The sequence below is a fragment of the Acromyrmex echinatior genome, chromosome 7 (assembly GCF_024713525.1).
Source record: "Acromyrmex echinatior isolate Ae372 chromosome 7, ASM2471352v2, whole genome shotgun sequence".
Taxonomy (NCBI): Eukaryota; Metazoa; Arthropoda; class Insecta; order Hymenoptera; family Formicidae; genus Acromyrmex; species Acromyrmex echinatior.
In genome coordinates, this window is record NC_141858.1 from 68340 (window position 1) to 95575 (window position 27236).

Below are 27236 nucleotides of genomic sequence, written 5' to 3' on the forward strand. Positions count from 1 at the left end.
GCAGCGAAGAAATCGCCCCGCGGAGCTAGGGAACCGCGCCCCTTCGCCGCGATTGTCAGCGTCGAGGAGAATCTTCTATAAGAGTGCTGGCCAAGATCCTAGATCGTCGAATCAAACCTGGGACGGCTGGAACCAGGACCGATGTCGGACGCGCCATGGAAACCGCGATGAGAAGGGGCAAATAAAAGACATCAGCTCCTGGGAAGAAGCTCCCTCCCCCTTTGATCATCGCGAAGAGGGCCATATGCGCGGCTCCACTGTCCAAGTCAAAACGGACAGAAGAACTGTGGTCCACTGTTGTCGGAAGGAAAGAAAAGAGGAGGATCAAGGCACAAGATTTTCGCAGAGAACCGGGGAGTATCAAAAAGCCATTCTCAGGAGGGAAGAAGACGCCTATGAAAAGTGTCACCAAGCAGGCGGGCAGTCCTGCTTCCAAGGGGAAACCCTGCCAGATCCGGCCGTCGAAAACGACGACAGTGATGTTAACTATGCCACCGGAAGCCTTAGTCGAATCGATGATCCTAGCTCGCGAGCGTATAGATTTGGCGAGGCTTGATATTGAGGAGCTCCAGGTCAGATGTACGGTCACTGGAGCCTTATTTTAGAAATTAAAGGCCCTAAGAACCAGACCAGTTCCAACACTCTGGCCAAGAAAATGACCAAGGTTCTAATTAGGCGGGAGGGCATAAAGGTAAAAAGCGGAACTTTGTTTGACAGGTCTCGATGCCTCAATCACACAGGAGGATGTCGTAGTGGCGATCTGTCGTGGGCGAATGTCCACCTGGAAACACCAAGGTTGGACCAATCGCCAGGATTCCCAGAGGACTGGGCTCCGCTTGAGTACAGTGCTCGGTGACTGCGACCAAAAAGATTGCCGACGCGGGTAAGCTCCTGGTCGGCTGGATGATGGCCAAGGTGACCCTCCTTTCTCTCGGGTTTCTGCAATGTTTTAAGTGTTTAAGGCCATGTAAGGGCGAACTGCAGCAGCACTGTCGATAGGGCTGCTGCTATCAGTGCGGTTGGCAGGCGCACACTATGCGAGAGTGGTAGATCCCTGCCAACTACCCGGCATGCGCAACTGAGAGTAAGCTATCCTGCTACCGGACCAATTGCGTAGTGGGAAAGAAAGGAGGCAAGAGGGGTAGAGGAGGTCGTCTCGGATCGGCCCCTCCTTCTTCTCATGCAACTCCCTAAGCCCAAAGAGAAATAGATGAGCACATGAGAAGACCGAGGAAGAGGTTCACCTTCGAGTCAGCCGAGAGCAGCGACCGCGCCAGCTGGTGAGCCCACGTCACGGGGCTCACTAATAGAGATGTGCCCAGAAGAAGACTCGCCGTAACAGACGCGGCGATACGGTTCCTCCACGCCAATCTGAATCACTCTTTTTCAGCGCAAGATATGGTCCTCCGAGCCATGGACGAGAATGATTCAAGGCTGGTCGTCACTATCGATCCTCATAGGATCTTCAACACCTATTGTCTATAGCTATTATATGGAGGCCCACGTTTGGCTCTCCTCCCCCTCCCCCCCCCTCCCGTCTTCTCACGTTGAGAGTGGTGATTTTTTCACTCTGATGGAATGGAAGGCATGTTATCTCCGGCCGCAGCTTCCTTTATGGGAGTTTGAAGCGAAGCTTCACACTATAGCTGCAGCCGTAAGAAGACGTCCGACTCTTATCACGGGGACCTGGCTAAATTAGATCACATGGGCATATCCATGAGGATCCTCGCGACTGCCGGCCTAGAGATCGAGAGGCGTAAAGCGTATTGAGACGCCAGGCATCCAAGGTGGACTCTGCGCAAGCTAGACATAGATATTCTCCAGGCAATGGTCTTCACTCTTATGGTTCACCCGACTGAGAGCACGGACGAGAAGGTAGTGAAACTCCAGGACATCATAACGAGAGCGTCAGACGCCTTTATATCTCAAAGCCGTAAGATGCCTATGAGGCTCGCGTATTTGGTGGTCGCTGGATATCACCACTCTTAGGACCCAGTGTCACCTTACGCGAACCAAGAGGCGAAAAGAAAACGACGCAATGTTGGCGGATGCAAAGGCCTTAATCCGGGATACGCGCAAGACCCTCCGCATCGCTATTGGCAAGGCCAAGGCCTAATGGATGGACCTCGGTCGGATGTGGACCTTGGCCTTCTGGGAGCTGTGTGGCCGCCTGAGGCAGCTATTCACAAACTGCATCAGTCTAGAAAAATTCTTCCCGCAGTGAAAAAGGGCTTTTGGTCCTCCTCCATAAAGAAGGCAGACCGGCGGTCTCAGTCCCCCTTCGCGTACTGTCTGTGTTCTATATGTCTGCTAGACGATGTTGATAAGATGCCTAAGCGAATCATCGCTCAGTGCGTCGCCCAACTTGTACCGGGAGAGCCTCAATTTATTAGGTGTACAAATAAGTTTCCGCCGTTTGACAAAAGAACGCCACTAACAAGCTATGGTTAAAATTGTCTGATGTAAAACATTATATCGTAAGGTTGGACATCTGTTAACAACATAACCTTGAAATATTAGCGATTTTGTATCAGCATCATATATTTTTTTTGTGCGAAAATGCCGAGTTTTGAGCCGAATAAGCGTCATTTGCGAGAACTTTTGATTTACTTCTTTAATTTGAAGAAATCTGCAGCTGAGGTTCATCGATTGCTTGTAGAAGCATATGGTGAGGCTGCCTTAAGTGAGAGAAGTTGTCGTGAATGGTTTCAAAAATTTAAGGACGGTGAATTTGACGTCGAAGACAAAGAACGTAGCGGAAGGCTGAAAGTGTACGAAGACGCGGAATTGGAAGCATTATTGAATGAAGATTCGTGTCAAACGCAAAAAGAACTTGCACTTACATTAGGAGCGACTCAACAAGCAATTTCACATCGTTTGAAATCATTGGAAATGATTCAAAAGCAAGGTTCCATATGAACTAAAGCTGAGAAACATTGAACACCGATTTTCCATATGTGAAATGCTGCTTGTCAAGCATAAACGAAAAGGTTTTTTACATCGTATAGTCACTGGTGATAAAAAATAGATCCACTACGATAACCCAAAAAAGAGGAAATCATGGGGATCACCTGGCCATGCTTCAACATCGACAGCCAAGCCGAACATTCATGGAAAAAAACTCATGTTGTGTATTTGGTAGGATCAGCTTGGTGTCGTGTATTATGAGTTACTCAAACCGAACGAAACCGTTATTGGGACTCTCTACCGAACACAATTGATGAGATTGAGCCGAGCACTCAAGGAAAAACGCGCCCACTATACTTATATCTACTAATACTTTAGACAATAAGTATGAATAAAAAAATTACAATATTTTTATAAAATATCATTTAATTTTGGCTTTTGATAGAGCAGCTCGTTGTAACTTGAAAAAGAAAAGATATTATATCAACAATAATTCCGCACAAACAAAAATAGTTTTGTATTACGGACAAACTATTCTATTTGCATGCAATGTTTCAGAATTGTCTGAATTTTTGAGTAGCCTAACCTTCCTTGTAAGACAGCGATGCAATAAATGATGAAGCAATAGTTAAAATCATACGCACGTGCACACACACGCGCGTGCACATACAAGCGCGCAAACCTTACACATATCAGTCTCTCTTAATTATGGTGGAAGGGATAACATGGTGTGCTCAGTTTGCAAGCGTCTCTCTCTAATATCTTCGTCGCTTTCTATGAGTGTCGCTTAAAAGACAAAGCTTCTTTCCTTGTTTGATACACATCATAATGCATCTTAGGTTCTCTTTCTATAGAAAAAGAAACCTAAAGTGTGTTAAAAAAAGAAAATTCAATACCAATGTTACGATGCGAAATAAGTCAGTATTCATATTCGATTCTTGTATTTAAGACTGTCGTAAGTACAATCTTAAGATGTCATAAGTCAATCCGAAGACTGTATAAGCATCTTAAGACATTATTTAAGACAGTTTTAAAATAAAAATAGACTATGAATACAGCTTCATGTTTCGAATTTCACGGTCAGTAGCCTCTAACGTGACATCCGTAAAAACCCTGGAAAAATTTGTATACCAAAAGTACGTCTTTCTACTTTTACTATGGCGTAGAATCGTGTTGTTAAACATAGAAATAACTACGCCAAGCTACGCGAAAAATGTAAAATAGCATACTTGGACCTACTTAGGCATAGAAAGTACGCCAAAGGAACTAATAATTACTTCCTGAATTACGTGTTTCTATGCCAAATTACGCCAAACTAATTTTTATTCTTTCGTTCTTTTTTTTATTTGTTTCAAGAAAGTATGCCATTCTACGCTTTTTTACATGGAATTACACTCTATAATCCAATAGTTGGGCACGAAAATAACAACGCGCCAAATTACGCGTTTTTACTTGAAAAATGTAAAATATATTCGTAGTATATTTGTCCTAGTTAGGCACAGAAAATACGCCAAAGTACTCACAACTAATGATCACTACATACTGAACTATACGTTTCTATGCCGAACTCCTCTAAACTGGTTTTTATTTTTTCGTAAGTATTCGGAAAAAGTATATCTGTAGGCATATTTCGTGAGACACTGTTATTTTGTGTGATCGTCTCGAACGTTCTAGTCCTGCCCTTTCGCGGAAGAAGGAGACGCGAGTGGAAATTTCGTAACCGTTGGCGCGGTTTTCCATATTCGGCGATTGGCCGTACGTGATCTCGCGATCGCGCTAATTGGTTGTTACCCTATGCCTCTGGCGTAGAGGAGCGGGCTCTGGCACGAGCGTTCGAGGTCCTCAATCTATAATTAGATTTATTCTCTCTGTAGCGGATTAACAAACTTCCCTACATATCATTCTACGTCTTTTTATGCAGAATCATCAACTCTACAATCGAATAATTGAGCACAGAAATAACTACGCCTATCTACGCCAAGCTACACGGTTGCACGAAAAAATCATTTCTTGAGGTACGTATTTCTATGCCAAAATACATTATTTACCTTTTAATTTCTTCGTTTGTAACAAAGTAAGCCATTCTACGCCATTTTACACGGTATTACTTTCACTCATCCGCAAACATTATACATCTCTTCCGAAGGCCACGGCGGAGATGCATGAACTCGTAAATAAGAATCACTTAGGAAAGTATATAAGGAGCGCAGCACTTCGCATGTGAAGTTAACCCTCAAAGTTGGATTTTAATATTAAAGTATCTAGCTACAATGGAATTCTAATTCCATCATGATTGCAACGCAATAGCATCATTAGTATCTTGAATGCCAAATGAGTTCAAGATCATCATGTTACTTTAAACAGTACAGTATAAATGTACCCGAAACTATGCTTATTGTTTCGCGTAGAAAGACGTAAATTTTTGACATAGGAGCATTCTACGTCAAACTATTTCCATGGTTCTTTCACGTACTTAGGTGTAATTTTTAACGTAGTTAAGCGTACTTTTGGACATAATTAGGCGTAATTTGCCATAGTTTGGTATTGTTTAGCGTTGTCTGGTGTAATCATAAATCAACTTACTTTGGCACAGGAGTAGAATTCTACACTAAACTATTTCCGTTTTCCAAATCGCGTATTTAGGAATAATTTTTGGCGTACTTTTGACATTAACATAGAAATTTTTCTCCCAAGGAAGAAATGACGGAGATTTAGAGAGAAATGCTTGCAAACTGAGCACACCATATTATTTCTTCCATACCATGCTCTTACCCTACAAATATGGGTCATTAGTAACTGAGCGATTCCTGTTCGTCCAAGTTTCTTTGAGTTTTTCAGTAATTATAAATTATACTACATTTCATTATTTTCCAAAATGAAGTTACAATACTTAATTTATTCTAGAAAGTTGAAAGTAGTTAGTGAATTCTTAGAGATTTTTTTTTAATCATTCTGAATAGGTGAAAAAACGAACGGATTCTGGTGACCCATATCAGGTTTGTGTAGGTAAAGCACTAAATTGTAGCTTGTATGATAAGAATTAAATATTGTGAGTGACACGATGATACGCGAGACAACAGAACGGAAGATGGACAAAAAGAGAGAGTTTAATCGATACAGGAAGAGAATTAAAATATTTGACTGAGGTGTAGGAGAAAGCGACACGGAATTTAGTGGAACGATGGATGGGATAGGATAAATAATATTGGTACCTGATACGAGGGAATTAAAAGTGGAACGAAACTCAAGGTTTAACTGAAGGAGGTGTCGCAGATATAGAGGAGCAAGGAAAAAAAAGAGACAGCATAGAAGAACAAAACATTGCCACATTCTAAGCCAGCTAAATCTCTGGATTAGAAGGTAAATATGATCATATTTACGCAATAGAAGAAGCAGAGGCAAGAATTCTGAACTCTACATTTATGGAGTTGTTGATTAAGAGCCAACTTCGGCGTAATCAAATAAAGAAATAACGAGTAATTGAGAAGTGAAGAGTTTTGTAGAGTAGGAAAGGATGTGGCAAAGGGGACGTAGACGAGCGCAAGCAGCCTGACACTTGACGGCCACGTGTGACTCGAATGTCCATGAGATAACATGGACACCAAGAATCTTAATAGAGAAGGAGCAAAAAATTGAAACGGAGTGAAAAGAAATATCGAAGGACTGAACACGGAATAATAATGTTGAGGAATCGACAATTAACAAGCATGATTTAAAGGAATATAGATGCAGCGAATTATTAGTATACCATTCAGCAATTGATTTTAGATGTTTGTTTAAAGCAGAACAGGCTGCTAAAGCATCGAATAGGCGAAGGGATTTAAGAAGAATTATATCATCTGCATACATGAAAAGCTCGAACATTAGTCAAATCAGAATATTAATCAGAACATAAATATTAAAAAGTAAAGGAGAATGGAATCCTTGGGTATTCCACAGAGAACGGCACGAGGAAAGGAAAAAGAGGAAAAGGATTATATATGAAGATTTGCTGCGTGTGATTTGTAAGGAACGAGCAAATTAATGAAAGGGCCGAATGGGACAAACTTTATAGCCTAAGTTTGACTAAAAGTAGGTCACGATATCAACGTATCAAAAGACTTTTATAAAAACTTTTATAATTTTGTAATATTTGCTTATAATTATGAATTTAAGACTTCTTTAATGCTTTCAATTAAAAATACTATTAAACAAAAAATAAATAATATTAAAAGATTAAATATTATTATATACGGATCGGAAATACATTTTAAAATTTTTACCTTAACGTTTTATCTTATTAATATTTTACCTTAAAATGATAAAAGCCAATGAAAATTGATATAATGAGGAACAAAAGGTGGAAATTGTCCAAGGAAAACGTTTTATAAATCCGCCATTCCTTGATGAATTCTGGATAGTAAAAGAAGTATATAAAAAAGCCCCATTTGGCCAAAGCATATAGGCAAGAGAGATACGCCCTAGGTCGTCCACGAGGATATTCAAACATGCCCACATTGCAAAACGATCCAAAGATCAATAATGGTGTCAGCGCTTCTTCTAGCGTTTTTGTCATAGTTTTCGAGTGATCGACTAGTATTTTAACTGAATTAGTTCTGCTGCACAAGTCACAAACACGTTTTAATATTTTTTATAAGATCTTCAGAATTAATTTGTGCAGTTCTTCTCGAAACTTTGTGAGTACTATACTGTAAGGTATGTATACTGGCGTATTTATATGCCATTTATTCAACAAGTATTGAACAACAGAATGGACATAGATAATTCAGATTAGATTGTATTTCTTTCATGGAATTTTTATTTATAGATACGTAGATTGAGGCCACTAGATGTGGATCACTCTTGAAAGAAAAATTCATATTTTTATTCAGAAGGATATCATCAAATTAATAAAATATTTAATAGTTATAATTGATCATAAAGATTATATTATGGATGATTTTATTTCATTTCGTTTTATATGTTTTAATTTTGATTAAATTAAGTAATGACAATTATCTTCAATTAGAACCCATATACTAATTGCGAATCAGTTCACCAAATGCTTTTTGGATTTAATACCTTTTTGAATTTAATTTCAATTGAACATGATATTGACTTTTTTCATAAAATCTAATGCTATTTATTACCTCCAGTAATAGCCATAAGGCAATTCTTATGATATTACACTTTAAATAAATTTTTATAGGAATATATCCTAGTTTATGTTTCACTTTATTAATTAACAGCAATTAATAAAAGGTACAGCACTATTGCTAATAAATAAAAAAATAATTGACACTTGAAAAAGAAATGCTAAAGCAAATGCTAAAGAATCTTGTGATATGCATTATTTGATATATATAAAATATTATAATTATTTAAATATAATGTGTGATCCGGAACTAGTGCCTGATTCGCATTTAATGCTTTTACTCTATTATTACAAGGCATAAATGACTGTAAATGTAACTGTACTAGTAACATTTTATCTTTATTCTAAGTACAAACATGCTTAATGGATTTTTTGGATGGACTTACACGGCTTCTAATGACACGTCGTGATTTAAATTGAAGCTGATAACTTTGATAAAATATTTAATATATTGGAGGTACACAATATAATATTCTTTGTAATGTAAAGATAAGTACAATTATTCTTATAATGATAATATAATTTATTAACGTAAACATAAAACGTGATATTAATTTTACTTTTTTTTTTTTCAAAATATTTTTATATATATGTATACACATAATTTTATGTACTTATATATATATATATATATATATATATATATTAGGTGTTGGAATTAATTCGTAGCGTTTTTAATGAAAGAATGTTATTTATTTCACATGAGCATTAAAAAATACATTAATGAAAGTACTTCCCATCACTTGTAAAACGCTACGAATTAATTCCAACACCTAATATATATATATACACTATCATAATATTTATTTTTATAAAATAAAAGATTTATACAATATATTGCAAATAAAATTTGATTTTGGCTAATTGTTTTGTCTTCTATTTTTTTAATATACTGTAGAAATTCAGATATATTAAACACGCATAAGAGAAAGATATCACAGAAACCGTCCTATATTTATACATATGAATTATAAAACGAAAAAAAGCTAGTATATCAAGATATAATGAACTTAATTCGATGTTTCATGTCTTTGTAATACATGATAAAAGATAAAGCGAGAAATATAAATATAAAGAAAAGTCGCCGATACACTGTCATAGGTCTTCTAAAGCAACACTCTCTTATTTCTCAGAAATTAATTATTGCACTTTGTTTAATATTACTAACAAAAACATGATCTGTTAAGTTTTAATTAACTGTTTAATTAATTAAAAACGTTTAATTAATTAAAAATTTTGTAAACGCATAATTCATATATTTTTGGTTTGTTTCTATATAAAATCAGTTAAAAACAAATTCCATAAATGCGAAAATAAAATTTTTACGATTTTCAATTGCAAATTGCGTTATTTAAATAATAGTGACTATATTTTTAATAATATTACATTGTTTTAAATGCTTATAATTTCCTAAATCAGTTTTATTTATATTATTTTTTCTCTCTTAGTTTTTTAATACGATTTAAATATAAAATCAGGGTGCAATGTAAACCAACATATCTATCTGTAAAACAAATGATGAGTTAATTTAATTTTCATAATATTGCTTTATAATATCAAATAATTTTATCGGAGCAATTTTACATATATGACAAAGCATATGAGAAATTAACGCGTTACATATTTGCATCTTGCAGAACAGCATAAAGTAAATGCGCATATAATTTAACAAAATTATTTTACATGAAAGTGAAAAGATTCTGAAAAATCTTACACATTTACTTAGGTGTAGATATTTTATACAGATAATTTCTGTAAAGGAAAAAAAATGGGAATATGTGACATATATTACGTTCCTGCCTACTGTCAGTTTTGGAGCTCATTTTATCGAACGCTCATTTTTACTTACTTTACGAAAAAATTAATTATTGCAAAATTATAAACAGTATTATAAAAATTGCTTTTATATTATCTGATAGAAGACACTTTTAATTTGTATTTATGTATTTAAAGTTTATCTTTATCTTTTGTTTAATTAAGAAATATTGTCTAAAAACGAAATGGTATCGGCGATCTTTCCTTAAATGTATAAAATAATATTATATTAGAGGAAACCAGAGTTCCAGAACTGGTTGAATCGACTCTTAACAAGCTAATAATGTATCCTCAATTATGTATCCTCTTTTTACTGTAGATTGCTCATTAAATTGTGTAAAAGGTTCTGCACCAAAATCGTGTTTGTTAATTAAAATGTTATAGTCTGCCCGTTTTTTAACCAAATATAATTATGACAAAAAAGACATTACTTCGTAATTCCATTTTTGCGTACTACAAGACAAATTTCATTAAATTAACTTGTTTGAATATTTGGTTTCAAATGTCTTAAAATTTAGCAACTTTTATTTCTATATTAGAAAGTAAACAAAGGTTACGAAATTAAAGTTTTCATTCAATAATAAAAATTGTATTATTAAAACATTTATTAAATGAAAATATAATGATTCTTATTATAGTGCTAGAATTCAGATTTTCTTGAATCATACGCGAATTTTATGTTATTATTTGTATTTTGTAAGTGTATAAGGTATCCTTTCTAAACAAAATGTGTATCGAAAATATTATAAATATGTATAAGCAATTTATGTATTATATTTTATATTTTATGTAAAAGAATTTAATTCTATTTTATGTAGTATTACATTTTATTATATTATTTTTTGTACATTATAACTCTTTCTTTGTGTTCTACAATTTGGTATTAAAATACATTGCATGAAAAATAATAAATTGTATATAAACATGGAAACATTCAAAACCAGCAAGCACAAAGTTAAATGTACCGTATATCTTAGGTGTAATTTGCCACATAAAACTGTAAACACGTTTTATTACAGTTATTTTGTAATTTGGTATTTGAAATAAAAAAGAAAGTCGCCGTTAAAAATTCAGTGTGGATGGTGGAGATACCTTTCGATCTTTAGAGCTAGTCACTTCAAAATTACTGCGGTGTAAATGTTTAAATGGGCACATTTAGAATTTAACTTGCGTAGAACCGTACGAAATTTGTCTTCAGAATCCCCTGGTGAAAATAAAAATCAGAGCGTAAATCGAATGTAATGAGAGAAAAGCGTAAACGAAATTTTTAGAAGGCGAAAATTGAATGTTAAAAAACGGAATATTAACAAAACATAAACGTCTCTTTTATGTTTCATTGTTTCAATTTTTGCCTCCTAGAAGTTTGTTACACTTCTACTTTCCAATTTCATTCAACTTAAGCTCCGATTTTTATTTTCATCAAGAAACGAGCACACTTGTAGCGTTTATCTTTGGCTGCATTAGTGCACACAGTATATAAGCGCGTTTCTATGGCTAGTGATAGGCGAATTCATTTGGTGTACCGTGTTTCTGTGGCTGCAGTGTAGTGTAAGTTTTATGCACGAAGTGGAATTTTGCTATACCGCCTCAATGTATATAGGGCCAGTGTGATATTTAAAATTTGAAAATGTAAAAGTTGAGCAGAACTTTAGCGCAATAAAAGGTCTATTCGCGTTGCTTGCACTTTATACACTCAGCATCTTCGCTTTCTTTTTCTTCAACTCCTGAATATACGTATATATTGTGTGTGTGTGTGTGTGTGTGTGTGTGTATATATATATATTAGGTGTTGGAATTAATTCGTAGCGTTTTTTAATGAAAGAATGTTATTTATTTCACATGAGCATTAAAAAATACATTAATGAAAGTACTTCCCATCACTTGTAAAACGCTACGAATTAATTCCAACACCTAATATATATATATATATATTTATTTATTTATTTATTTATTTATCTCATTTTAAGTGCAAATATTTTTAAGGATTTCAAATTACAGACGTAATTGGTCGTCTTAGCGCGCATTGCACGCTTGTTATAGATATATTCCTTCGTGTATACTTCAATTTATCTCGTCGCAGCGTGTATAAAATACTTAAAAATCAAGATTTTATATAATAGATAGGTATTTATCATATTTTATTTTGTCATACACTGACAAGAATAATTGAAAAAATAATATTTAATCCTAATCCTTTACAATAGATACGACATATTTGCGTCATAATTATGGGGCAGTAAATAAAAACTAAAAGTTATTAGAAGTTAGCAAATAATATTAAACATATATGTCCTATCCTCGATTTATATTATCTTCTTAGTATAATATAATTCTCTTTCTTTGTTTCACTCTTCCTTTTCTTTGTAAATTTAATTGTGTATTAACTGGCGTAAGAGAATATGTATAAATATACGTATATATTATAAAGTTACAAGGACTCATAGGACAGAAACAAATGTAATACATAATATAATTAACTGATTCAAAAAAGACATAGAGGAAAATGACGTTTTAATATTAATAATACATAATCAAACAAATATGATGTTAATTTGCTATAGATATTTTAATTCACAAATTTTCAAAATAAAATTTCTAATAGCATGGGTTAATCAATTTCATGAGTCGTTTTATTATAACTTTATATACAATATATAGTATACATATTTTTAGTATAAGATTTTTAGAACTAGAAAATCTACAAAGCAGTTTATTCTGTAAGCGTGATGTCGCTCTCACACTCAGTATTTTGCGTCGACAAGTTCTATTCACAATCGTTATTCTTCTCGTAAGCCTTCTTCGCCTGTTCTAAAAGACTTTGCGCTATCTGATTGCCCGTCTTCTCCATCATTTGTGAAAAGTAATCATTTGGTTTATCGTGTAACAGCTCAAATAGGCAACCAAATTCCTATTGACATGACGATTCTAATTATGAAATGTGTATGAAGACTTCTCCAGGATATTACAAAATTTTCCCCAAAAAAAGCTTGATTATTCTTTGTATACGTAACATTAAATTTTCAGGAAAAAGTATATTGTTAAATAGAAAATCGATTTTGAACTTTCTAAATAATATGAAGTAAATTTTCTCTCTAAAGAGTAAAAATTAAGTTGATCTTGAATAAGAATATCCCAATATTCAATCTTAAAGAATGAAATTTCACTTTTTAGAATTTTATTCTAAACATCTTTCAGAAATTGAACTGATGCTATTAATCAAAATTATTATGAACAAACTTTTTAGACAGTTATATAGAAAATTATATCTCTTAATTTTGTCTTACAAAATCAATATTCTTCTTAACCCATTCACGCTTTAATTATTAAAACAGAAAAATCTATCACAATAGAACCGTTCTCCTTCACGATGATCCGATCGCTATCTATAATCGTATTCAAACGATGTACAATATTGATAACGGTGCATTCTTTAAAACTGCTCCTTATTGTATCCTGAATTAAACCATCCATGCTAGAAGTAGAGTTTCAAATTCAAGGATGCAAATTTATAAACATGTTAAATTTAGAAATTCTCTCTCTCTATCTCTCTCTCTCTCTCTCTTTCTCATGCGTTGCAAATTACAGATTCAAAATATGTACAATTTTGATGGAAAACCTGTCTACCAATCCGATTTAATGTGAAAAGATTTGATTTCTATTAATCTTGAATTTATTATAAAACGAATGTTTCGTACCCCCGACTGTAACTTGAAGTACTCTTGTAACATATTGTGAAAATACTTTATATCATTCGCAATCATTCGCAAAAATAATAACTTAATAATAGAAAGTTTGAATTATTTACACATGGTAATTTATTGCTGTACCTCATAGCAAAAAAAAGTCACGTTCATATTATAATAAATTCTCAATAGTCACATCATAACTTGTGATATTACTGTAAAATCATCAAAGGCTACATTACATTATTATTTGAATTTATATATGTCATCACACAATAAATAACTTTTAATTCATCTATCTAATATTGTCATACCTGCAACAAAGCGGACATTCGCACAGTACAATGATTTTACTGTCATGTCATATCCATGACAAGGTAAATATTTGCACGTTATCATGACTTTGTTGCGATTACTGTGGCTTCTTTGCTATGGGGAATTTATTGATATATAAATAATCAATATAATTAATCAATCAAAATTTATTGTCTTCACCATATGATATTTAAATACCCTTCTAAAGGATCAAGATGGCCAGACATATGAGTTGTCTCTGACCGAAGTTATGACTGCCAGAGAAGATATCATGGTCCAGTGTGACATCATTCAGCTCGACTTGCCGCAATACCTCCCACAGCTTCATGTTGTCGTACTGATTGAACAGATCCAGATTGTAACGTAGACTCTCGGAAAAGAGCACAGGTTCCTATGATATAATGGAGATTTTGTAGCGCAGTTCACTCAGGCCCACCGTGCTTGTGTCATCGATCTTGATCTCGCCTTCTAGATCTTCATTGAACAAGCGGAAAAGCGCCGAGATCAAGAAGGATTTGCCGGCGCCAGTTCGTCCAACCACTCTAACTTTCCAGCCAGGCTCGTGGATACGTTCAGATTCTGTAAAGCGCGATACGACAAATACAACAAATTTTCGTAAGAATGAACAGTTGGTTTATTTTATACCTTCAAAACTGGTGGATCATATGATATTTCATGTTGACATCCTTCAAGATCAATTGTTCTTGAGATGGCCATGTAGGTGGCGGTAGATTGTCCGAGATATGGTTCGAGAAATAATAGGTTCCTCCTTAGAAAGGTTCGTGTACTGAAGAATTGTTTCTACGCAGGTTATCAGTGACACCGACTCGCTAAACTGTTTTATGATATATTGTAGACAAACGATTAGAATCAATGATTACGCCTACTTTAATGACATTGCCTATTTTATTGCCGACAAACACAGTCGGCTTACAGTGCCTATAATATAAAGAACAACGAGAACTTGTAATAGTTTGATGATTGAGAAAAAGAATCACACGCAAAAATAAGGATTGAAACTAAAAATTTATTTAATTCTACTAATTAATTCTTCTAAGTTGTAGTTCTTTTTTTTAAAAAAAATTTAACTCTCATTAACTAAGAACCTATTAATTAATTAGACCAAAATTAAAATTTATCAATCTTATTTATTGATATTAGAAAAAAACAAATGCAGGCGAGGAACAGGCACATTATTAAATCCACAATGATAGCAAAGGCTACCGTGCATGTTAAAAAAAGATATCACATATCCCTGTGACGATCTTGCAACTCATCAAATCGTTTTCGCATTAATTTCTCAATTTCAGTGCCGCTGCTTCTGATCGTCGGTAAACCATTCAGAGTGGCAGTTACGTACGAGATTATAGGACTCTTCACTGAAAACGCAAAAACATATTCAAACAAATTTCTGAAGAATTTATTAATTTCCAGGAAATGTAAGAACTTAAAAATACGAATTCTTTGGTAGAAGTTGAATTTAGATCTCAAGAATGTAATATACGCCGCTTTTTTTTAATACGAGAGCAAGTTAATAAGTTTCTTAGAAAATCTGTCAAAGGGCACTCGCAGTGTCATGTCACATTACTTTTTTACAAGTAGCATCTTTCAGCTGATTACTGTCAAATTTTGAGCGGAATTCATCGCGTGGTTTCATTTCTGTAAACGATTAAAGCAAACAATCTTTGTATTTTTGCAAAATGAAAAAAAACGAGTTTCGTGCAATGATCAAATATCTACATATGAAAGGTTTAAGCCGAAAGAAATCAAAAAAATTGGATAATGTTCACAGCATATCTGCACCAGCGTTTATGATTGTATACAATTGGATGAATGAATTTAAACGTGGTCGTACATCCACATGTGATGCATCTCATTCGGGACGTCCAATTGAGACTGTTACGAAATCTGTCAGAAATCATCGATAAAGTCCACGATATTGTTTTGACTGATCGATGAATGAAAGTGCGCGAGCTTGTTGAGACCACAGGCATATCACATGGCACAGTGATTTCAATTTTGCACGAACAATTGGGTATGAAAAAGCTATCGGCAAGATGGGTGCTGCGTTTGCTCACTGTGGACCATAGTGCAAACGTGTGACGATTTCAAAACAATATTTGGAGATGTTTCAACGTAATCCAGATGAATTTCTGCGTCGATTCATTACTGTAGACAAAACATGGATCCATTACTTCATACTAAACAAAGGAAGAGTCAAAACAATAGACTTTACCAAGTGAACCAGCTCCGAAGAAGGCGAAGACCGTGAAGTCGACCGGAAAGGTGATAGCCACAGTTTTTTGGGACGCGGTATAATTTATATCTTCCGTCGAAGCAAACGGCGATTACTATGCAGCCCTATTGGACCGTTTCAACAATATTTTAAAGAAAAAACGTCCCCATTTGGCGAAGAAGAAAGTGCTCTTCAAGACAATGCACGGGTTCACACGTGCCTGGCACCGATGGCCAAATTTAACGCATTCCGCTACGAATTGCGCTTCCCCATCCAGTATATTCAAGATATCGTAGTAAGTATATTCAGATTTAGCCCCCTGCGACTATTTCCTGTTTCCAAACCTGAGGAAATGATTCGGAGGAAAGAGATTCACCATCAGAGAGCAGCTCATTGCCGAAAGAGGCTTATTTTGAAGGGTTGGACAAATCATATTATTCGGACGGCTTGAAAAAGTTGGAGAATCGTTGGATCAAGTGTATCGAGCTGAAAGGAGACTATGTTGAGAAATAAAAATGAATCGATCAAAAAAATGTGTTTTACTATGTTTTTCTAAAAACTTATTGACTTGCCCTCGTAACGTCTTGCTCTAATATACTTACTTACACCTTCGAGTCGTTTGAGGTCTTGATACTAATCTTTATATAAGATTTCGTAGCGAAGAAAAACAAGACTAGTACGGCTATCAATAACAAAGTCGGCGGCAATTGGCCACTAATCTAATTGGCGAAAATACGCTGATGCTTTACGTATACCGAAAGGTCAGATAATCTTTAATGTTCAGACAGAGCGACTCCCATTTCTCGAGATGTATTTGTCTGTTTGATTTTCTGTATTAGTTGCTTCCTTTGATTTCTGAGATTTAAACTGCAACTGTGTTGTCTTCTCCGAGAAGCGTCCCCGTGTTTACTTCGTTCATCAGTAAAAAATTCTGTAAAAATTAAGCGCATTTAAATAAAGACGTGACAATAGAGATATAAGAATAATTGTAGATTTAAGTTCATCGTAAATTATATTAGGTGTTGGAATTAATTCGTAGCGTTTTTTAATGAAAGAATGTTATTTATTTCACATGAGCATTAAAAAATACATTAATGAAAGTACTTCCCATCACTTGTAAAACGCTACGAATTAATTCCAACACCTAATAAAATAATATAATAACATATACCTCCAATCAATTGAATGACATTATTGATTCACCCAGCAGTATTAGCGGAAAGTACAATGCGACGACGAGTTGAAGTATGTTGACATTTCATAAGTCATTGGCAGTCAAATTATTCTCCATTAAAACGAACATTATCAGAGTGAAGAAGACGGTCAATCGTTCAATGAAGATTATGATGGCCAAATATACGACGTGCACGTACGACAAGAATTTGATTTGCTTGATCTTCAACTTTCTAATTATTGACATGATCTGGCTGAACGATTTCTTCCAAGCATACATCTTCCTGAACCAAGAATTATCATCTCATAAATTTATTTCTTAAAATTTTCTTAAAAATGATACTTGGTTAATATTATATCTTTACTCATCAAACTATATTGTTTAAGAATAATTAAATTTCTTGAGAATACCTATATCCTAGCTATGAGTTCTCTCATCAGTTGCACTCTTTGATCGGTCAGTAGCACAATCATTGCTTGAGTTTGTGATTCAAGAAGCTCGAAGTCCCTTGCCCTGGGAGGACGATGATCAACAACGTTCTGAAGCCGACAAAACTCGAAATGTCGACTTTTTGCCATATTATTATTTCTGTAATCGCGGTCTGCGGATAAAAATAAAAGAAGAAAAAGAGCTCAATCAACATCAACAATTATTTAAGAACAACTTTAAAACAAAGAAGAGGTTCTACGTCTTTATAATTTCAAACTAACTCACGAAGTTGTAAAGTGCATACAAATAGCTTATGTGCATAATTGATATGATAGATTTTCTACGAATTATACTATAATCTTTAAAATTTGTATTTATCAATAATCCACAAAGAGGTTAATAAATTTAAGTTATTTTTTTTTAAGTGTATGATCGAAGTGCTGTTTAATTATAGCGGATTGTACACGAATACTTTCACGAGATAAAGAATTACCATAAATACCATAAATAGAATTACCATAATATATAATATGTAATTCAGGTACATTGTTAATTGATCGAAGCGAATGACACCTTTGCTGAGAAGATTCATGATCTGTCCGGTACAGGTTTGATTTATGGCTGCTGTATTTAATCGTAACAACTACACCAGTTTTGGGAATAAATTGAATAATAAATCTTTTCAATTTCTTTCCACTCCGTCCATACATCTATCAATACATACAAGCACAATATAAATATTTTTTAATTAATTTTTTTTAAAAAAGATCTACAAAGCTCGCTATGAAAATTGTAATAAAACTGAATAAAGCTATTTAATATACATTAGAATCATTCTCCATAAATCCTATCCTATGACTAATGTAATCAATCATTTGTACATCTGTAAGACACACACGCACGCGCATTGCTACATTCCCATACATGCTTATTTCCTTTTTTTATGTTATTATTAATAGTGGTATTCATATAAATACTTTTCTATGATTTTGTAGTGTGCGTGCGTGCGTGCGTGCGTGCGTGCGTGCGTGCGTGCGTGCGGGCGTGCGTGCGTGCGGGCGTGCGTGCGTGCGGGCGGGCGGGCGGGCGGGCGGGCGTGCGTGCGTGCGTGCGTGCGTGTGTTTAATAAGGGTATCAAATATTTTGATTATTAAATTATATGAAAAAATTATTTAATTATTATTAAATTATGAAAAAATATAAAAGTTTTTTACTTGTTATTGCAACAAGTAAAAATTGCAATTTTTTATTAAGCTGGGTTTTTGTTTAGTTATATGTAGTCTTTTAATAGAACACATTTCATGTATAAATATTATCACTATAAATTTAATTAAAAATATATATATGTATAATTTATTATATATAATAATTATACATAAACTTTAACATTTAATTTTTACGCTTAAATATTAATAATTTACAAATTGATATTATTACACATTTTATCATGCATAATAGTGTTGTTCTTTTTTTAAATGTATAATTTCAAGGAAATTGTTGATCAATTATAATTTCACAAATAATTTTCTATATTTAAATTTTAAGGATTTGTTCTAATCTAAAACTTTTTAAGTTCCAATTTTTATAGCAAAATCAAAACATTTGTTTTTATAATATTTATGTTGTAATATGCAATATTATTTTTAATCATAATATTAATTTAGAAAATATGTTAAATGTGTATTGATTACTTAATCCTAATATCCTCATTATAGGCATGACTACTTTGATGTTTACCAATGATACATTTGCTGATACAATTTTTATCGCGGAATGACGTGTCTTTTGAGTGTCTTATCTTTTTTAAAATATAGCTGATCAGTAAAGAATTTTTCATACATAATTATATATAAATGGTTGTACATATTTTGTAACTTTTATAAATAAGTTATGTATAACTGTTTATATAATTATGTATAATTATGTATAAAAAGTTTTTATCGTACTGCTATATTTTAAAAGATATTATAAGATCATTCGAAAGATACGTCAATCCGTGATGAAAATTGTTCCACACGTGTTATTGGTAGTCGTTATAGTTAAATATAATATTGTACCAGCGCAAACCTGTTATTACTAGACATTGAAGGTGCCTATAATGAGGAAGATATTAGTATCAAGTGGTCATACATTCATTTGTCATATTTTTAAAATTAATATTATGTACAAGTAGTATTGCATATTACGATATAAATATTACAAAAATAAATTTCGAAATTGCTAACTTAAAAAATTGAAGAAATTGAAGAAATTGAAACTCAAAAATTTTAGATTAGAACAGTTTAAAGTCTAAAAACGGAAAATTACTTGCGAATAATTGGCAACATCTTAGTTTGCAATTATTTACAAAGAAAAAACAGTGTTATTAGATATGACAAAAAGATATGACAATATCGATTTGTAAATTATTAATAATACTTAAATATATAAATATTAAATATATTTAATACTTATTATATAAGAAAAATGTTAATATATAGTTGCTTTTTATCATTTAAACCAGAAACATCATTCTCAGGGAAAGTAGATATCAGGAATAATATTAGAATTTCTAAATAATTCAAAATAATTTTTTTTTTACCAGAATGCCACGAGAAAAGCTTTTCAGTTCTGAAGAACAATTAAAAATACATATTGGGTGGATCCATATATTCGTTCGGTTTTTGTTAGTAGTGCAAAAACGGAAAATCATATCATTGATTAAAATTCATTCTTTGTATGAAAAAAACTTGTTTCATTTTACCTTCAAAAACCGAACGAATATATGGATCCCCAATATAAGCATATTGTGACGCAGATATTTCTGTTAAAGAAGTTGTCAACAAATTGATTGATCCAATAATTCTATAGACATTTTTTTGAGATTACGTGAAAATCATATTATACAGACGATAATACAAACTTACAATAGTGATTATTCATGAATTTTAAAGAAATATAAACCGGGAATAAAACTGCTAGTGAAGTAGCAAGAGTTTTAAAACTGTCGGTGATTACACGATTGTGTACAGCAAATACTACAACACGATAAAGGTTTAAAGGGATGCTGGAGCGAAGGCTGAATTTAATAAAGATCGATATTACAGATTTTCCAATGTGTAACATGCTTAAGCCCTCCGAGAGTTAATATGATCATGCAGAAAATTCGATCGATTAATTATCGATATTTTTTTTCTGTTTCCTACATTACCATCTTAGCAGGGATAGAAACATGTATTAGGCTCGGTCCCACAAATGTAAGATTTATTTTATTTTGGAAAATTTATTTTAAATTGTCCAATTTTAGAATTGAGGAAAAAATAAACCGGAATTGAAGTTAATCTTATATTTGTGGAATCGGGCCTTAGAATTACAATTGTATCATGTACACTTGCAATGTAGGCCGCATTTCAATATATACCACCAATACTAAAAATCTGTAATATACATAAAGTATACAGATTTTTAACTAATAGTTATATCGAAGCCGTAATAGCACTTTTTCCTTACGTCCAATGCCATTTTAGGTAACAATAATATTGAGTCATCTAAAAAGTATCCGCGGTTTTTTGTCACTAGATGGTATTGACTATCAACACCTTTTTAGATGACTTTTTAGATGACCCAATATATTATCAATAAATGAATGCGACATTACACATACATAATGTGACTCTTTTTTTGCTTTGTCCAATAAAAAGAGATAGACATTTATAGTATTTACATTACTAACATGTAACTTATATGTCCAATATAAAAAATTGTATGTATTGGGTCATCTAAAAAGTATCCACGATTTTTTGTCACTAGATGTGTTGACCATCAACACCGTCTAGTGACAAAAAACCGCGGATACTTTTTAGATGACTCAATACTATGTAAACACACACACACACACACACACACACACACACACATGCACGCATTATATAAACAAATAAAAGTTACTGATGTTGAAATAATCATGCAGATATTATCAATTTATACACAATATTAGAATTTTATGTACATACAATGTATAATGTGTGTATTCACATTGCACAAACATAACATTTATAATTCTAACATAGTTGTAACATATATAAAAAAACATTAGTGAATGTAAACTATAATTATATTGGGTCATTTAAAAAGTATCCGCAGTTTTTTCATTCAAAAATTTCATTCAAAAAACCGCGGATACTTTTTAAATGACCTAATAATAATTTTATATGTATTATAATGTACATATACACAATAATGTACCCAAAATATAACTTTAATATTGCATATATCATTAATTCACTAACATGTCTATATGCAATAATAGAATAATATTTTGTGTCATTGTGTGTGTACATACATTATAATAGACATAAAATGTAATTGTAATTCGTATTCATGAATATAACAAGTAACATGTATTAGCTATACATAGATATATTACATATATAATATATGTAGCTACTTACATATATAATATATTGGGTCATCTAAAAAGTATCCGCGGTTTTTTGTCACTAGATGTATGTTGATGGTCATATATCTAGTGACAAAGTACCGCGAATACTTTTTAGATGACCCAATACATATATAATATTTTTCTGAATTTTTGATTTCTTTTATATTATTACAGAAGCATTTTGCTCCTAAAATATGAGAACAGAGAATGGATAATAAACTAGCGCATTTAATAGCGCAAATAATGTGCAAATAATGTGAATAACGTTTTGTACAAAGTAATGTGCAATATTACAAAATGTACAATATTGCAATAGTACAAAATAAATGAAATTTTATAATAAATAATATTGGGTCATCTAAAAAGTATCCGCGGTACTTTGTCACTAGATATATGACCATCAACACACATCTAGTGACAAAAAACCGCGGATACTTTTTAGATGACCCAATATATTATTATTTTATATACAATATTTATTTATTATCATTTTTTAATTTGTCACAATTTTTGAGCATTTTTTAGCATGAATTCAAGATTTAGAAAATAATGCGTTTAAAAAACTGGAGGGAATGGCTAAAACATGGCGGATCAATCACAACTGATATCCATTCTGATTATAGGCTCTCTAGTTACAAATACTTTACAAAATCTTAAAAATTTTAATTATAGAGAAAAATTGAAAAATTGGTTGAAAACAGAATTCCCTATATTAACTTAACCTCGACGAATACCTCTCTGATTAAACGTTACCGCTACGCTAGGATCATTCATGGAGCTTACGTTATCGCGCTATTGGCTCCAAGGACAGCGTTAGTAGCGTTTGCGTCCATAGCGAATTGTGTCTCCCCGAACGTACCCCATGTGTGCTTTCCAACAAGCGACACAAATGACACAATGGATCATTACATCCTTGTTTTCTAATGTTAAACAAAGATGACATGATCACTGTGTCGCATCGTGTCGCTTGTTGGAAGGCACACTATGTAATCCTTCCACCATGGTAGAAAGTTGTAAACCCATGAGCGAAGCGATTTCACACAAGTTTATAACTTTTTGCACATAGCAGGCTTTCGTTTTCAGTGAAAACGCATCGAATGAGTCTAATTTCATTAAAATCGGAGGTGAGATAGCAATTCTAAATAAATACTGACTAAAGTACATGTAAATAGCGCTGCATTAATTCTATGTGACAGATTTCCTAACCTCAATAGCCGTCAACTATATTTTGATTAGGGTTGAAGGTCATTTTCCTTTCCCTCACTTGAGGGAACACTCCGAAGAAAAAAAACTATAACATTTAATAACTCGATTCGCGAGGCCGCGTTTTTCTACCGGATTCTTTCGTTTTGAATGAAAACTTTTCGAATGAGCCTAATTTCATTAAAATCGGAGATGAGGTAGCTATTCTAATTATAATTACCCAGTGAATTTGTGTTTTTAAAGTAATGAATGGTAATTATTTATAGCGTATTTGGGCCATATTTGCACCAACCTAGATTGGTTTAATGACATATGCTCTCCTATTGATGGAATATGTAACGTCAACTAATAGTAAAATATTATCTAATCCAAATGGGAACAAATCTGCTCGGGTCGAAACTATTAGAATAGTCCCTCTCCCCCCCCTCCCTATCCCATCCCACCTCACTTAAAATCTCAATAAAAATATACTTCATTCGACGCGTTTTCATTCAAAATGAAAGAATCTGACAAAAAAATGCGGCAGTCAGCCTTGTAATAACTCAAGTTATTAAGCATTAAAATTGGAGACTAGAGATTAAGATATTTGTCCTCCCGACTCGATACAGTGCTATGTATAAATTCTGCATTAATTACACAAATTCTCTGCTTGACAAACACAAATTCACTGCTTTAAAAGCATAAATTCACTGCTTTACGAATATAAATTCATTGTATTAAAAATGAATTTGTGTTTTTAAAGCAGTGAACTTGTATCTGTATAACAGTGAATTTGTGTTTTTAAAGCAAGTGAATTTGTGTTTGAAGCAGAGAATTTATTTTTAAAGCAATGAATTTGTGTAATTAAAGCAGAACGTATATATAGCGCTGTATCGAGTCGAGATGACAGATATCTTAACCTCTAAAATCTCGAACGTTAATGCTTAATAACTCGATTCAGGAGGCTAACCGCGTTTTTCAGATTTTTTCGTTTTGAGTGAAAATGTATTGAATGAGTATATTTTTATTAAGATTTTATAGGTAGGAGAAGGGGAGGAGATATTCTAAATAATTACCGTTTTTGACTGTTGTCCTGGTGAAAATTTTTCTTATAATTTTCACCAGGGCAATAGTCAAAAACGGTAATTTTCATATGAATTGGAATATTTTTCAGAAAAACTCAGAAATATTCGAAAAGTTTACATCTTCTCTCAGAATTTTTCGTACAAGAATGAATTCTGAAATATTCTGAGATTTCTCATTCCATAATTTTTAAAAAATATTTTTAAATTTTTCAGAAATTATAATTACAAAAAATCTTAGAAACCTTATGATATTTCATAATTTTAATATATATGGAAAATTCTGAGAAAAGATATAGATTTTCTGTGAAGTGTTTCAATTTGTATAAAAAATGTGAGAAAGTTATAAAATTGTATAGAAATTATATTAAAAAAAGTTCTGAGAAAATTATAATTAAAAAAAGTTCTGAGAAAAATTTTCACCTGTATGTATTGTATATAAGCTAGGCTGCATTTGGAAATATCACCCGAGTGTCCCTATATATCATCTTATCCTCATTTAACATTGGCTTAGTTTACATTGTGCACTTGATATGGGTACTAACTAGTAACTTTCTATTGAATGATCTTAATTTCAGCGATACGTGTAAACATATATATATATATATATATATATATATATATATATATATATATATATATATATATACGATATGTGTATTTAATTAATCATTTTAATGCCTATTGTACCAATTTAGTACATTCTTTGAATATATCGCTGAAATTAAAATAATTTAATAGAAAGTTACTAGTTAATACATGTATCAAGTGCACGATGTAAACTAGGCAATTGGATGAATAATAAGGATAAAACGATGCACAGAGGCACTCGGGATGATGTTTCCAAATGCAGCCCTATATTGGGTGCTTTCCATTTGATGACAAATTGACGCAAACCGACACAAGCGTTCTATCCTTGTGACATTCAGAGAATGACAAAGATAGAATGACAGTGGTGATGACTTGTGTCATCAAATGGAAAGCATTCATTATGTATTAAAAATCTATATCTATCGAATATCCAGCTTTGGCTCACAACTCCTGTTACTTATTAGAATTTTAAGTTTACTATAATAATTTTTATATTTAATGTTGATTATTAAATGATGTAACTTTAAATATCTTACTTTAATATTTAAAAAAAGTAATAGAAAAAAAGAAACGAATCATTTATTTTCTAAGTAATGTTAATAGTAATATCTTACTTTATAAATACAAAAATTAACAGTAACACATGTTATTTTTATGAAGTAAACGTTCCTAATCCTGAATATATACTAATAACACTATAGACAAATACGATATATGTATAACATTCTTATAATTTGTCTAATAATATTACCTAAGTAATTTTTGTGCATATATCGTGATGTATAATTTTTTTCTAATATTTTTTTTTAGAATCATTAAGACAAAATATTTTGTTTCTAGGAATTGTTCAGCAAAACAATTATTCGGAAAATGGCTCAAGCACAGAGTGCAGAAATTATTGAATTGATGTCAGATGAAGACGAGAAAAAGACAAGAAAAACCAAATCTAAAGGGTATAATAGTAATTGCGTCAATTTTAAATGTCGCTCTGGGATAAATATGAAAGTGGCACCTTCCTTCGCGTGCGCATTTTATGGGGTTTCACTCGAGAAGAAAAAGAAACGTATAATATGTAAAGAATGTTTTGATGCTGCTTTGCAACATCAGAAGGTAATTTTTGTTTTAATATTCGTTGCGTTAATAAAAAGATTAAAAAAAAATTAAATAAAAAATTAGCATTTTTGAGTTAATGAAAGGAAATTAAACATTTAAAAAAAGAGATTAATACATTTCGGTAGAAACACGATATGTCTGCCCATTATATGGAAAAATGTCAATTCTGATAAGGTGTGAAATTTACTCTAAGAACATTGCATTGTTCGAATTATGACAGTTTTGAAAAATATTGGGTATAAAAATATTTGGGAATAAATTTTCGTCCTTTCTTAATGAAAAAGATGTATTTATTTAAACAAAACAATATAAAGTGAGTTCACTCAAAGTATGCTCCATCGGAAGCGACAACATTCTCCCACCTTTCAGGCTAATAAATGGATTCCTCGAAGAAAGAAAATTTGGAAGGAATCTGATTCTTTTGAAGCGTTCGTCAAACCATTTTTTGATATCTTCATAAGAATTGAATCGTTCTCCAGAAAGGGTCAACTGCATGGACCGGAACAAATGGAAATCTAAAGAAGCAATGTCCGGTAAATACGGCGGGTGGGGCAGAATTTCCCACTTCACTTCTTCCAAATATTTCTTGGTCGATTTTGCAACATGTGGCCTAGCATTGTCATGTAACAGACATTGTCATGTTAGCTTATCATGCCTATGTTTGTTTCAAACAAGTCGCTTCGAATGAATGCCAACTACTGGGCTCAAAAGCTTGAAGAACACACACTTTTCAAATACATATATTGCCGCTATTTTTATCAAACACAAACAATGCTATTAACGACAGCGCTCTAATGGACGGAAACTTATTCCTATACCCAATACATTATAATTGAAAGTGAAATATGGAAAAAAGGTGTTAAGTTATAGAAATTGTGCATATTCACTATCTTAACTAAGACGTTCCAATTTAGAATTTAAAAAATGTTTTATTGAAAAGTTGCTGACTTTTAAATATGTAACTTATCAATATGCAGCGATATAGTATGAGAATAAATTAAATGTTAATATAATACATTAATTGTAAGATACAGGGTTGGCAACGTTACCCCATAAAAATAACTCGTTACCATTACCGTTCTTCTTCTCCAAAAGTAATTCGTTATCGTTACTCGTTATTAATTTGCAAAAGTAACTCGTTACCGATACTCAAAA

General features: G+C 32.7%; 1 protein-coding gene, 1 long non-coding RNA gene and 2 pseudogenes across 11 annotated transcripts in view; 1 reads left to right on the forward strand and 3 right to left on the reverse strand.

Annotated features, from left to right (window-relative positions):
• Positions 1–9879: 9879 nt before the first annotated feature.
• On the reverse strand, positions 9880–14949 carry LOC147908886 (ATP-binding cassette subfamily C member 4-like; annotated as a pseudogene). The gene is made up of 3 exons (XR_015545677.1): positions 14944–14949; positions 14500–14755; positions 9880–14433 (listed from the first exon to the last, which is right to left on the reverse strand). The product of XR_015545677.1 is annotated as an ATP-binding cassette subfamily C member 4-like (transcript).
• A 303-nt stretch (positions 14950–15252) lies between these two features.
• LOC147908887 (uncharacterized) lies at positions 15253–16686 on the reverse strand. Its single transcript, XR_015545742.1, has 2 exons — positions 16091–16686; positions 15253–16023 (listed from the first exon to the last, which is right to left on the reverse strand). It is a non-coding gene; the product is annotated as an uncharacterized LOC147908887 (long non-coding RNA).
• Positions 16687–16692: 6 nt separating this feature from the next.
• On the reverse strand, positions 16693–22588 carry LOC105144996 (ATP-binding cassette subfamily C member 4-like; annotated as a pseudogene). Its single transcript, XR_846020.2, has 4 exons — positions 18211–22588; positions 17675–17865; positions 17262–17547; positions 16693–17021 (listed from the first exon to the last, which is right to left on the reverse strand). The product of XR_846020.2 is annotated as an ATP-binding cassette subfamily C member 4-like (transcript).
• Positions 22589–22940: 352 nt separating this feature from the next.
• egg (SET domain bifurcated histone lysine methyltransferase eggless) overlaps positions 22941–27236 on the forward strand; it is a 31987-nt gene continuing 27691 nt past the window's right edge. For 4 of the 8 annotated variants that reach the window (XR_015545732.1, XR_015545731.1, XR_015545733.1 and 1 more), the window contains exons 1-2: positions 22941–23237; positions 25809–26078. Coding sequence is in view for 4 of the 8 variants with exons in the window: in XM_011054284.2 (XP_011052586.1) it covers positions 23211–23237; positions 25809–26078 (297 nt within the window). In the remaining 4 variants the exon portion in view is untranslated. The other 4 variants (XM_011054280.2, XM_011054286.2, XM_087408037.1 and 1 more) reach the window with 4 other exon arrangements.